The sequence below is a fragment of the Empidonax traillii genome, unplaced genomic scaffold (assembly GCF_003031625.1).
Source record: "Empidonax traillii isolate 1590-97213 ecotype Southwest subspecies unplaced genomic scaffold, ASM303162v1 scaffold104:size2570737, whole genome shotgun sequence".
Classification (NCBI taxonomy): Eukaryota; Metazoa; Chordata; class Aves; order Passeriformes; family Tyrannidae; genus Empidonax; species Empidonax traillii.
Window position 1 is genome coordinate 2,287,312 of NW_020955297.1, and position 14,276 is coordinate 2,301,587.

A 14,276-nucleotide genomic window follows, 5' to 3' on the forward strand; every position below is an offset into this window, starting at 1 on the left:
TGATGTAAGTTTGACTGTAAAGGACAGGAGTCGCCTCTGCAGCTCTCCAGCGCTGGCGACGGGAAGGAACTCAACTCTGACAAACACACAGGGGCAGGATCACGCCAGAGGGTTTGGAAACCACGCGGAGAGCCGGGCTGGCGCTCCGGGCGCACTCCCCGGGCCGGACATGGAACGCTGTGTCCCCCGCGTGGGGACAGAGCAGTTGTTTTGAACGCAAACACCCCCGGGCACAGCCCGAGAGGAGCCGCGACCCGCGGGCTCCGTGAGGTGAAAGCACCGGCACCGCCCGGCCCTCAGAGCCGCCGCGCCCGGCCCTGATTGGTCCGGCGCCGCCCCGCTCCTCCAATCCCCGGGGCGAAGGTGGGTCCTGGTCCCGCCCGACCCCGCCCACCGAACCGACGGCTCGGCCCCACCTTTCCGGCCGTCTGCATGGCAGCCGCGTGGGGTGGGGGGGGTAAGGGCGGGGGGTTGTTTTAAGGCGTCCCGGAGACCATGGCGGGTGGTCGCCTTCCTTTTGGAAGCCGGAGAGGCTAAAGGTAAACGGCCTGGTTTGTTTACTTATGTAATTGTTTGTTTATCGCCTGAATTCTCCTCCCTCGATTCTGCGGGGTGGTGCATTCCGACGCGATGGTGAATCCTGCCTCCCCTCCCCTTCCCCAATGGTAGGGCTCGGGCGGTGCGCGGCGCTCCCGCCCTGTCAGGGCCGCGGCCCGAGGGGACCGAAGGGTCCCGTCCCGTCCCGTCCCGTCCCGTCCCTCGGCCCCAGGGACCTCCCCGGAGCTGCTGACGAGCTGGGGGCTGCCTGCGTGGGCTCCTCCCGGGCTGCCTCTGGCCTTGGCAGCCGCCCGGGCCAGCTGCGGGCGGAGGACGCTCGGGCTGGTGCTGCTTTATCGCTCCCGCTGGGAGCTGTGGGCGCTCCCGAGAGCCCACGTGTAAGTAGCTGGTTTTAGTGTGACTCTTGACAAAGAGGCCTTTCCCAGCGTTCTCTTCACCTTGATGAGATCTTTCAGCTCTCGCACCCTTTAATCTTATGAACGTGTGATAAATTATTTGATTTTATTTGACGTGACGACAACGCAGTCACTTCTGAGGTGGAAAAAAAAAAAAAAAGGTCTGTAAAACACTTTCAGCCTTCTGAAAAGTTCTGTAGGATCTTTATTTGCATCAGGGGGCACTTGATCCCCTTGATGGCTCAGCAAAAAGAACCAGTAAGATGTAAACTATTTAAACTGTGTACTCTCTCATGTTCTGAGTTACAGTGCTGAAGACCAGAAGTTTTCACTTAATTTTTCAACTGCTTAAAAAAGATATATTAACTTAAGTTACTTAGTTTAATCATGCCTGTACATAAACAGTTTCCTATGAACAGGGCACTGTATCTGTGAGAAGTAGTTAAAAATCATATTGTACAAGTAACTCTGTGTTCACTGTAACATGACAAAAGCCAGAAATCAGTACTATAAACAGTAATACACAGTTTTTGCAAGCATCTGGTACTTGAGAAAACTTAATGCTGAATCTGAAACTCAAAGTAAAATTTTAATTTCCCCATAAATTATTAGAATATAGTAGGATTTTCCTAAAACATATTGTGAACATTAGCAGTGTGAATGTATTCAAAGCATAGTGTAGCAATGTCTTGTGGCATGTTTTGTGTAGATAGCTGACGTGTAAATATAATGTGTGCAACTTTTTAACCAGAATTGTTTAATACTGAAAATTGTGTGTTGATGTGTATCTTTGGAAGATTTTAATTTCACTTGGTTTCCCTTTTATAGGGTGACAAACCCAGGGCAAACAACTGACAATGTCATCCTATTTGGCTCAGGAGGTTCACCTTGCTCGGAGACACGAGGAGATGTAAGTAGTTGTGTCCTGCCTCGCAGCAGCTTGTGCTGGGGTCGTGTGAGACCTCCCTGCACATGACCCTCGGTGCCCGTGAATCCGAGCTCTGCAAGGGGCTGGAGTTCCAGGAGGTGGCACCCTTCCTTCATGAACCATTGGAATTCGCATCCTTGCCTGCCGTTAAGGGTATCTAGGTTGATGAGTTTTCTGACTTCCAATGGTGGCACTGGTTTAAAATCTCCATTGTTAACCTCCTGTCACTGTTAAATTCCTGTTTGGGGAAGGTAATTGGATTCTCTCATTCAGTGTCCCAGTTAGAGAATTGCCTCCTTGTTGCCCTGTAAACTCAGATTGTGAGGCAAATACAGTAATGAATCAGAAAAATCTGTTTTTCTTGTAACAACCAGTACGTGCCAGTGAGCAAAAGTAAAGTAAGTAAGTAATGGCCAGTCTTCGCGAACAAAGAACCGGAAAAAGTAGTACTGATCAAGTCACCCCAACCCACCCTGTCTTTCCTGTTCTGGGAGATTCAGGGTTTCTAAGCACCTTAGCATATGAGGGCTGCTGGTTACAACGTTATAGCTTTATACAAGCACAGCAGGTGATGCCTGCCTGTACCTTTTCCCTCCTCCAGCACACCCACCCTGCAGCCGGCTTAATTAGCCCCATAGTTTTGAGAAAACTGGGTAAGGTAAAAAGGTTATTTTCTAGCTCCTGAGCAAAATGTTCTACCCACTTAGCAAAATGTTTTCCTTTGTAGACTGTCTCAGAGATCAGAGCTGCTACAGCAGATGGAGACTTATCTAGGAGACAAAAAGACTAAAAAGACATGGCAAACTCAAGCAGCTGATGCAGCTCGTAAAAGGAATGCAGCACTTTTAAATGTAAGTTTCTGCAACTACCCTGAACCGCATCAAAATGTCACGGTTATGTAGCTTAGATAATTAAAAAGTGTAGTTGTCATTTGCATTCTCCCCTGTACAGTTCCCTCTTCTGGAACCTGACCAAAAAGTATTGAATGACAAGTCTTTATTATCTGATGGCATCACTACCTATTTCCCGTGCCCTTCTTATAAAAGCCTGGTGGTGGAAGCTGCTACTATGTATTTTTATTTCTTTTTTTAAAGTACATGAGGAGAGGCAACATGTGCTAGTACATGTCTGCTTGAGAGAACTTAGGGGTCTGACAGGACTCACAGCCCCTCTACGCTTTGATTCAAGACACGGGGGTATGTTTGGAAAGAGGGGCTGACCAGGCTACAGTGCTTTTGGTCCAGGGGAGGAATTGCTCCCCCACCTTGGTTGCATTAAGTTGTGGAAGAGATTTTCAGTTTGGTGTTTCTCTTTAAAGAGGTGTTGAGTGACTGCAGGAGTCTTACTTGCAAGTCTGTAAAAGTAGTGTTTGGTGTTTCTGGTTCTTCCTAGAGGTGACACCATTATTATATTGTTCATAGCTGTCCAAATACCTCTTGTTGGATTTAGGTAAGATTTGTGTTTCCTATAGAAATTCAGCAGACACTGGAGAATGGGCAATTAAAAAGATCTAGGTTTGATGGCAGGGACTGGAATGCTAAAAGCTTCCTCTGGAACCCCAGGCTTAGGCATCTGAATTTGAAGAGATGCACTTGGCCACTGACACGATGCTTTTGAAAAATGCCTGTTGGTTGTTCAGGAAATAGCAGAAAACTGAACCTCCTGTGCATTTTCTTTAAACTCATTTTTATTAAGGGTCCAAATTGTATATATTGCGTTTACTGAAAAAGTAAACGTTACTCTAGATGATTACAAGATTGTGTCCAAAATCCAAAATCTTTTGTTTCTTCATGCAGAACCTGGTTCAGGTTTAAAATGTTCAGATTTTGGGTGGGTATAATTTCACTGAAGGCCCTCTTTGTATTTAAGTGGAAGTTATACTCAGGGAGGGGTAGACAAGGTGAAACAGTTAGACAGGGATGCCTTCCTAACTATTCTATGATTTTTCAGCTTGGACTGGCAAACTGGTGCGTTCTGGGCTGGGGCAATCATTCCCCCCTGTATAGGGTATGGATAAGTGCAGGTGCTTCACTGGGAGGCCAGGGAGAAGTGAATGGTTTGGATTTTGTTTTTCCATAGCTCCTCCTCCACTGATTTACTAATTTGAGCCGTTATGATCCAATTTTCCATATGCATTTTAGGTTAGATTTTTACTTCATAAATATAGTATTTTATAAATTATTTGCATTTATAAATGCGTTCTCAGTTTACACATGCAGGCAAACACAATAAATGCAGAATTTGTTTTTCCATGCTGAAAGCTTTATTGTATTGGAAATGTTAACAATAGCTCAGACATATACAGAGTGTAAATATTTCTGCAGTTAAACAGATATTTGCCGTCTTCTGTCACATCCTCAAAATTGTTCCTTTCAAGTGTCAGAAATGTTGGTGTTTGTACAGAAAAAAAGCAAAAACATATGTATCAAAACAAATTCTGTTGCAGGATAAAGCAGCATAAATCAGTTTAAATCTATTAATTTTATACTAGTTTTAACAAGCATGCACTCCTGCAGATGCTTTTTGATAACAGAAGAAAACAGGAAAAAAAAATCTATGCAGCATAATATATGAGAAGCTTGAAAACAAGACTGATTAATGTGCCAGCTTCAGAATATTGTTCCTGATACCAGGCACTGTACATTTCACAGTTACCATGTGGAGAGTTGTTGATTTGGCCTACTCAAAAATACATGGACATGACGAAGTGTTATTTTTTTATTTGCATTTCTGGTTTTCTGCGTGTAAGCAAAATCGGTTGTTTTCAGTAATAGATCGTAGCAAAAGGCATTTGTCTTTCTCTGTGCTAGTTGGTATTTATGCACAGGAAAGGTTTCAAGATGAAATTCTAATCAGTAGTAAGCAAGGAACTAACCTTTTTTTTAATTGAAATTTTGACATTATAAGCACTTGTTCAGCATTTTAACATAATTATCAGAGTATTTTCCTTGATGTCTTTAGAGGGAGGCTGCAGATTTGGGGAAATCTGTATCATTTGGTGCTTATATAATGTTGTCGTAATAAAAGCAGAAATTAGACTAGTATTTGTAATCTAATTTATGACATTTGTTTCTCAGTGATATTTCTTGTGTTTAGAAATATGTATTACTTTGCAACAGCTTGTAACATGAAATAGAAAAGAAAGAATATGCTGTATAGTAATTAGTATTGGGAAGGTAATTTAGAGCAAATTTGCTTTCCTTCCCAGGCATGTAATTCCAGAATTATTTAAGTGGGATTCTGCCAGACTGATATCAATATAAGTGACAGCTGAATTTGGTCCCCTAAAAGCAATGCATGTGTCACACATTCCATTTTACCTCTGGGGAAGGGTCTTGAATTGTTTTTGTTCCAGTCCTTGTGGTTTTAGGGGAAGCACTGTAAGATGCTCTCTTTTTTTCAGTACTGTGACATATTCGATTTGCTGGTTTTTTTCCAAAGAAGTTTATATTGCTGATGTATTTATTTTTATATTGATGACAGGGATTTATTTTTCCTACAAAGCTTACCAGTTGTGTAGACACACAAGAAGTGCCATCTAATCTTTCAGTAGTTACAGTTATTTTCTAAAGCATACTACACCTTCCAGCAAAAATTTCTTTCACTGTCTGTCATTAAATCAGTATTCTGAATGACAATAGACTGCACAACATACAAACTGGAGTGAGCAACAAAAAGACACGTCCAATATCTAGGCTATGCCAAAGTGACCTTCTCTTCTAAACATATATGCACAACTGCTGTCTCCTTTCTTGCCTGAAAGACACTCATTTCCTATCACCATAAACATTCCAGTGACTTGGCCGAGTATATAAAGAAGTAATGATTGATGTTCTTCCTTCCTGCTAAAATTCCTCCAGTAATTAGGAAGAAGGAGTCAGAAATTAGGAAAATCCTATGGAAGAATGAGGTGAACATTACTGATTAATCATTTTTCCAGTGTTGTGATAAATTCTCCAGACTTGGCCTGAGCTATTCTAACACGAGCTACATTTGGTGCTGTTGGTGGTGTATCTGTTCTAAGTATGTGCAACAGAGAAATTCCTTCCTTAAGTTACTTCAGTTTGTGTTGGCCTCTGTTATTTTGACATCGTGATTTCAAATGGCTTCTGTCATTGCTCTTTTCCCCCTTTATGTTTATCCCATTAGTCTTTTCTCACCTGAAAAGGGACAGCTACTTGCTGCTTCCGAGGATTTGGATAGAGCAAACTAAGTCTCAGATTTTTCTCAAACATCCTTTAACTTCCTACAGCAGTCTGGATTTTGCTGTAGAAAAGGGAGAACGGTTTTGCGTGGATTAGGTTTGTAATCATGTACAAGAGAGTACAGTCATACTGTAAAAGGAATTCATGAAATAAGATGAAGACTGTAAATTGAATGAACTGACTGTATCTGAAGTTCACTAAGCTGAACTTCAGCTAACAGTAAGGCTGGGTTTTTTGCTTTTATTAATCATACTCTACTGAATTTGAGTCATATTTTTCAAACTAAGCCCTAGTCAAGCACTGTGTTCTTATTGAAACATTCAGACTGGCTATTATTCAATACGAGTAATCATGTTTGGTCTCTCTTGTGGATATGCTCCTCCAGAATCTCACTCTTCCTTTCAGCGGCAGTGGTGGTGAATATTTGGGAAGTCCCTTTGGGGAATTTCCTCTCTCATTTAGTTTTTCTGTTGTACTCTTCACACCCGCTCTCTGCTCCCAACTCTGCCATCTGCTATACTTTCTTTCCCCCTCCACTCTGTTCAGCTTTGGCTTCTTCACACCCCACTCCCACGTCCCTTTCTGTCTCTCTTCATCTGCCCACCACTCAATCTCTTCAATGTTTGGGTATGGAACTAAGCCCACAAGAACGGGTCAGAACTTCAAAGGGGGAGGGTGCTGAGTTTAGGGGCATGCTTTGATTTGTTTGTTGCTGTTGTTTTTTTGGTTGCTTCTTTTTTTTTTTTTCTTTTTCCTTTTTTTTTTTTTTAATGTATTTAGGCCTTTGTGAATCCAGCACACATCCACTGGACAAGCAGAAACCCAAATACAGATTTTTTTTTGTAAGAAAGCTATGTGAGGTGCATTGTCATCCAAGTTTGTCTGGTGAACAGCTTGCTGCAGCTCTACATTTTTGTGCACATGTTATGCATGCATATTAGCAAGTCATCTTTGTCTTAAGAAGTAAAGATCTTGAACATAATTTGCCTAGTTACTTTACAGTTACAGTAGCTAGAATACATACTTCAGTCTTCTTGTAGCACAGAAAAAGACGTTCTGTTCCCCTCTATTTCTTTAAGTTTTATAGAACAGGATTTAACTAATTTACCCTGGTGTCCAGAGAGAATAACAGTGTTTTACAGCAACAGTCCTACACGGTCCTGAAATGTACTCTTGGATGAAAAAGGTACAGCAAACATATTTAGCAGCTGTAGGGTGTTAGTCTAACTAGTATAAGTTGGATTTCAGAATGGCTGAACAAAGATTTGAGCTTCAGTGTGATTATTTGAATGCTTTTTAGATTTAATGGGTTTATTAAGTGAAATGTCTTTATGTGAGTGTGCATTTTCCTTTTAGAATTCCCAGTGTTTGTTTTAAAAATGTACTTTGCCTGTATTTTAGGATATAGAAGCAGCAGAAAAAAGGCTGCAAGAAAGAGTGTATTTACTTCCACATCCCGAAACTGTTAAGTTAGAAGTAAGTCCTAGAACTCTTATCTTTTTATTTGCTGTTTACCAAATATTTTGTTGGGTTTTTTTCCCCCCGAAGCATGTTCTTAAAGTGAAAATAATTGATTTTAAAATCCATTGACTGGTATAGCCAAAGGCCTGTGTACTGTGTAGCAAACGGAACTTTATTTCTGGGGCAAGGTCTCTAGATTCTGGAGCATTCTGGTGGAAATATTTATCAGCTTTCAGATCTATACAAAATTCTATTTTAAAGTAAAGTCAAATATAAAAAATTAATATTGCAAATATCAGAAGATTACTATGTTTATTATGTCAGAGTAATTTGGTTTATATGGTCGTCCCATTCTTGGTTTGCCACAGATTGTCATCTTTACATTTCAGGGTCAACAGTTTATCAACATGAACAGAGAAAATTCAGTTATTTTATGGTTGTATGGGAGCTTACAAAAAGCACTGCTGCTGCAGGAACACTCTATTTTTGCTTCTCAACCTGGAGTCTCTAAGACATTATTTAAATATAAAAAGTTTGAGCAGTCATATTCCCACTTGTGTTTCTTGCCCCAGTGGCTCGTGGGTTCTGCATTGTGTGGTGACTTAGTCCTCACAGTGCTCAGTGTCCCACACAGGTTTGGGTGCTGAGGCACTGTCAGGGGAGGGCATTTTTAGCTCTGTCAGCTTTGAAAAGAGGTGTATTGTGCCTTAGCTTCACACCTGCTGGGCAACTGTTGTCATGCTTAGGCTATTACTTAAATGAGAGTCATCACCTCTTGTTCTGGTTGCTGTTAAAAGTTCTTATCTGTCATTGCATTTTGTAAACAGCCTGCTGTGACTGTGACAGTGGCTTTTTTATTATTCTTCTTTTTAGACATTTTTAGGCAAAAGGGTACGGTTTTTTTCCTGGATACCTGTACATCTTGATTGATGCTAAGAAAGATGCCAAGCTACTAATATTGAACCTATTTTGACTGTGTTTGGAAGTAGTTCTAGACTCCTTGAGGACTTCTGAGGCGCCAGTTAGGGTTTTCTGGGTCAGTTTTGGACTGCTGCTTCCTCTGTCCTGTGTTGGGTGTTAAGCTGCTTGCACCATTAAAGCCAAGTCCTCGCAAATTGGGGACTGCAGAGCGACTGCTCTGGCTGCAGAATGTCTGCACTCTGCAGCAGCGGTGAAATTTTAGAGAGAGCAGAGTTACTATTTGGAGGAGAAGATCCTATTTCAGCTTTTTTTTTTTTTTTTATACTTCTAGAGAGGAGTGCTATAAATAGTGGAAAAAGAAAACTTTCTTTCATGGTACAAAATTCTTGCGCGTGCTTTGTTCCAAAACACTTCTGAGCATATTTCACTCAGCCATATATGTGTCTGTATTAATATACTCTGAAAGTTATGGCTATAATGGATCCCCAGCTTGCTAAGTCGGAGTAGTTTTGTGTGACAGCACATATGCTTGTCAAAAAAGATTCTTTGAGTAAATCTGTTGAAGAAAATATTTTTGTAAATCTGCAAGAGCCATAGTTATATCTGAGCTGCATGCAAGGATCAAAGTGATTAGCCAGGAATCTAATACTCTGCAGGGAGATGTTCAGTTTTGTGCTGCGTTTCTCCCACATTACATAATTAAGTAAAATAAAAAGGCTCACTACATATGTACCATGACTGTTCTCTACTACAAAATTACTTTTTTCTGAATGGACATCAGTGACTAAAAACACTTCCATTGGTGGATGGATTAAGGTGTTGGCTTAATACAGTTCTTCAATTGCATTATTTTTGCGGAAAAAAGATAATACACAGCACTTAAAATTTTCCTGAAAATCCTACAAAGTTATTGTTAGGATACCAATACAAAAATGATGAAAGATGAATTCCACAGATAAAAAATAAGTTAAATTCATTACTCAGAGGCATAGCATAATGCAGGAGGAAGGGTTAGATGATCCACAGTGGTTTTCCTTGACCACAAGCTAAGTATACGGATTTTTTTTTTTTATTTATTATTTGTTGGTCCGAATGCTGGGGGTTATTACTTCATCAGCGAGTTATCACATCTAAAATTTTACTCAGTTATTTGGAACTACATTACTGCAGACTCTTCTAGCATAATCAGTTTACACTGGTAAATGTGCACTTTTCATTTCTGATATTGAACCATTTTTTCTTCCACTTCAAAATTAAATTCCCCTAACATACATATTTAAATATAAAAGCTACTTCAGGAAAAATATATTATCACGAAAAATAGTTTATTAAAGGTACTGTGAGGGTCTAAACTAATCTGTTGTTTACCACAAGAGGGCACATTCAGTCACTTCACAGTTCCTGCTGCAGAATGAAATCTTTCCAGGCTGATATTTTGTATCATACTAGAAATCTGAAATTTCATGTGTAAGTACATTGTTGTTTTCTGAATTGCTTCACTCCTAAAGTAAGATTTAATAATGTTTTGCAAACATATATTGTTTTAAACAGGATGACACAGATTTTGAAATTAGGTTTTTTTTTTCTTATATCTTTCTCAGACTCTCTATTGGGCATCAATAAAAGAATCTCTTCCCAAGTGGGAAGAATTTCTTTTAGGAAAAGCAGAAGTTCCTATTGGCTTTAAGAAAATGAAAGCTACAAAGCAGAACATAAACTACTCAGAAGACGACTCACAAAAATAACCATTCTAGTTGCATTTTGTTTTGTAATTTATTACTTGAGCAGAGAAGATCATCAGAGTATCATGCCATTAAATTGAAATGTAAATAATTAAATTTAAAATTAACTATTGGATAAATTGATTCCATTGTTACATTGTGTACAATTCCTTATTTTTATTCTGTATTAGAGAAGCAATCCTCAAAGGGGCTTTTAGGATCAAGAGTGAGAAACACTGGTGTATAGATTTCCACCAAGGCAATTGCTTTTTCAGTATGAGAAGAGTTTTAGGTTATTTTTAATCCTCTGCTTCTACATGTAAGTGCGATAAGTAAAGACAGATTCTTGCATTATCTTTCTTCACTTCAGTCATCTGTGCTGCATGCCTGTTCGTGGATGAGGGAGAGAGCAGGAATTTACCATTAGGAGGAAAGGCAGGCTGTGTGCATCAGACAGAGTAGCCTTGGTTTAGCACCAGGAATCTGTAAAAACCTTCATGAGAGCAGTAGTGGAAGGAACAACCTTGAATTTCCATATTCTGTTTTCCCTGATTTTTGTCATTGCGACTTTCGTCACTTCTACACCTCACTTCAGTAACCAGTGCTGCTTTTCCCAGCCTCCTTCTGCCTACGTTGTATTTTCTGTCTAAGGGGTAGGTAAACAAGTCTCCAGGGCTTTTTGCTACTTGGAGGCTGCCCTTAATGCTATTTTCATTCTGTTGATATAATCTACAAGTGAGAACTTTTTCTTAGAGGTGAAAAGTTTGAGAGAAGCAAACTGAAAGGTAGCTGGAAGTGGCTGTCCAAGAACAAAGCATATATAGAAGCTGAGGAGATAATATTTTCATTTTCAGCCACTGAACAGGTCCTTAGCTTCCTCCTACAGAGGTGTAGTATTGGTGAGTTTAATTGTGAAGTGGGATAACTTGATATGAAAAATTCACAGTACAGAACTTCAGTATCAGTTCAGTGGAAGATCCTTCAGGTGTGTGACATGGTCTGCAGAAATTGAATCCTTCCTAAGAAAAAGAAGCCTAGAAAATACTATTTTTTATTCTTATAAAGAACCTGGACTCGAGTCAATATACTGTTAAAATTTAATCTCGTATCCAACAGTATGATTCCACCCCAACCTGGCAGTAGGAGAAAAAAAAATTATCTCTGCCAGTGTCTGAGGATATGAAAATGTAATGATTGCAAATGTTACTAAGCTATTAGTTAACTGTCTATTCATCTCCATGCTACAGAGATGTAACCTACTAATTAAATATATATATCTCTATGTAGCATGAAGAATCACTGACACAATAAAATCAAAACTTCGGCTGCAATATAAAATTTTTGTATGTTTTCCACAGGAATATTAAGAGTTCATTTAAAACTTTTTCTATTGAAGTGTCCATTAAACTGATAAGTTTTTACAGAAACTGCCATCTTAGAATTATCCTGTTGAGTGGGTGTTGGTGTTTGTAACAATAACGTTGTTTTCATAATATGTGATGGCAGATTAGCACGCTTCTCTGCAGTGTTGTTAACAGTTGTAATTAAGGAATAAACAGTAAAGGGTGTCAGTCCGATGACAATTTCATCTATAGTGTCACAATACAAAATGTCACAAAATATTAGAACTGTTATATAACTACAAAAATATCAAATTAGGCTTTCATCTTACAAGCTGAGAGCTTAAAAAAAACCTGGCATAGAGACTATTGCAATTTTATACCTACTCAGTGTTCTGTCACAAAGACAACTTGGTAATATTTTCTTCTGTAAGCTCACAATGTGATTCTCAATCTGATTTAGCGGGAATGCGGATGGATCTTAGAGTTGTGGAGCTCACATTTAAAAAGCAAATACTTGGAACCAGTTGAGCAGACAAGAAGGGAAAAGCTATTACACATGATGCCCAGAATGAAGGGATGGGTGAGCAGTTAGTCACTAACAAAGACTGGGATTCATCCCGGCCTTTGCATCCAAAGGGAAATCACTTAAAGTAAAATCTGGGCCCCTAAGTACTTTATACATGCGAATAATCTGGGTCTTTATCTCTTTCGACTCCGCCTCACCACTGGGACACAATGCAGATGCTCACTATCTCCTTGCCCCTTGTGAATTCCCCTGGAAGGAGAGCTAAGTGTGTGGACATTGAGGGCATGGCAGCTGGATGGATGGGGATTTGGCAGCGTGCAGTGAAAGGCATCTGCAAGCAGGATTAGTTTCTGTGCTGCAGTTGGGTGTTCATGTAGCATGTTTGAGATTAAAATGAAATTATCTTCAAAAATGGAATTTATTTTTTCCTGCGGCATAACTTTGGAAGCACTAGGACAACAAGTACAAGGAAAGCTGTACAGGAATGTGTCCAGAAAAGTAAAAATTGAAACATTAAAAGCAGGGATGGGTGTAGGTGACTACTCTGAGATACGGGCCTTCATGTTGGCCTGTGGTCCGAAAAGAATGCAATTGCCTATGACTGTGAAACAGCACAGCAGTAGGGGCAGGGGGGATACAGCAGGGACATTAAGGTACAGGAGTGAGTGTCTCCTGATTTGGCACAGACCTTGGGGCACACGGTATCAGGGAACGTAGTTATATAGCATCTCCTGTTCTACCTGATTTGTTGAGTTTAGTTTACTGCAGCTGGGCTAGCTTGCTGCTTGCCTTTCTATAGATACAGATTGGAGAAAGCAAGTGAGAAACTTTAGTGTGTTTAAAAAAATTTTTTTAAATCCCCCGAACTGATTGATACTGATATGATTCAATATTGGCTTTATCCTGAATGGGTGTTCTACACCAAGTCAAGGCTATTACCTTAGACATTTTGATTCTATGTAGATACTGTGTCTTTTTATATATATAAATATAAAATATATATTGCAGATATTACATTATAGATATCTTCTGTAATTTCCTACCCATCCTGACTAAATGTTTTTCCCTAAAAAAAAAACCCTGACTTGTTACTCTGCAGTCTTGACTTGCTACTTGCCCTTTTATGTTAAAATATATACATACATTAGCTGTAGTGGTCCTAAGAGCCTGTTGCTTCTTGAGCTTTTTTGGTGGGTGGGGAACAGCAATTGAGAGAAGAGCAGTGAGAAAACCCAAGGGTTTTGCCTGTCTGTAAGTTCATCTTTGAGTATCCTGCAAGAAGAAGTGATTAATCATCATTTTTTAGGTTTATGCACAGATGAGTAACCCCAATGCTAACCCAGGAGCACAGCCTGTTCACCCATCTTGTCACCTCTGCCATCACATTCCCAAGCTTTTTACTTTCTCAGTTATTCTGGCTGTGGGGGCAGGAGCAGAAGGCATGCTAGTTTTCCCTAGGATAAGAAATTTCTTACTCTGCAGAATCTTCCTCAAGACTATTAATTTAATTTGGGAGCACATTTGAAATAATAAGTTGGTTTGGACAAATGATATTTGACACTATGGTATCCTCTTGATTATATTTATTCAGGGTCATGTTTTCATAGGAGTTGGGAGCTAAATTTTAGGCTGAACTTATAGTTCTTCCTTTCTGTCTTTTTCATTCACATAGAGCAGGTTGGGGATAGAGATGCTCAGTTTGAGCTTGTTCGTACTGAAAAATAAGAAAACCAAATTTGAAATGGAATGTACTTTTAGGGGTTATATCTGAAAGAAAATATTATTTACTCCATAATGGTAATTTTCATAATATTTTAATAGTTGTGTTCAGATACAACTTGACCTTAAATATCACCCCAAATGCAAGCTGTTTTAACATATTTGTAATGCTAAGGTCTTCATTATTGTGATATGTTGTTTGCTCAAGGATTATAATCCATGGATATACTGCATTATAGATGAAATAAAGCTTTGATGCTGTAGTCACTGCCTCCTGGATCTTAGTGTTATATTGCATGTATGAGTTGGATGTAAGTTGGTGCCTGTGATAGCCCAGTGTGTGAACAGCAAATAGGCCAGTGATAAACACTTTGCTTAGGTATGGTGTTTATTTCCCTGTGATTCTGATAGGAAATTCTAATCTGCTGAGTGAAGATTAGAATTTTAGAAGTTTACTGTTAAAAAACCCAAGTGTCATGAATCCCAGATCGATTATTGG

The 14,276-nt window shown here is 39.6% G+C and overlaps 1 protein-coding gene across 1 annotated transcript; it reads left to right on the top strand.

Moving 5' to 3' along the window:
- The first annotated feature begins 391 nt into the window (after positions 1 to 391).
- On the top strand, positions 392 to 14,040 carry CUNH3orf14 (chromosome unknown C3orf14 homolog). Its single transcript, XM_027882340.1, has 5 exons — positions 392 to 539; positions 1,782 to 1,863; positions 2,609 to 2,732; positions 7,488 to 7,562; positions 10,070 to 14,040. Exons 2-5 carry the CDS (start codon positions 1,811 to 1,813, stop codon positions 10,211 to 10,213), a joined length of 396 nt encoding a protein of 131 aa, XP_027738141.1. The 5' UTR covers positions 392 to 539; positions 1,782 to 1,810; the 3' UTR covers positions 10,214 to 14,040.
- The last annotated feature ends 236 nt before the right edge of the window (positions 14,041 to 14,276 follow it).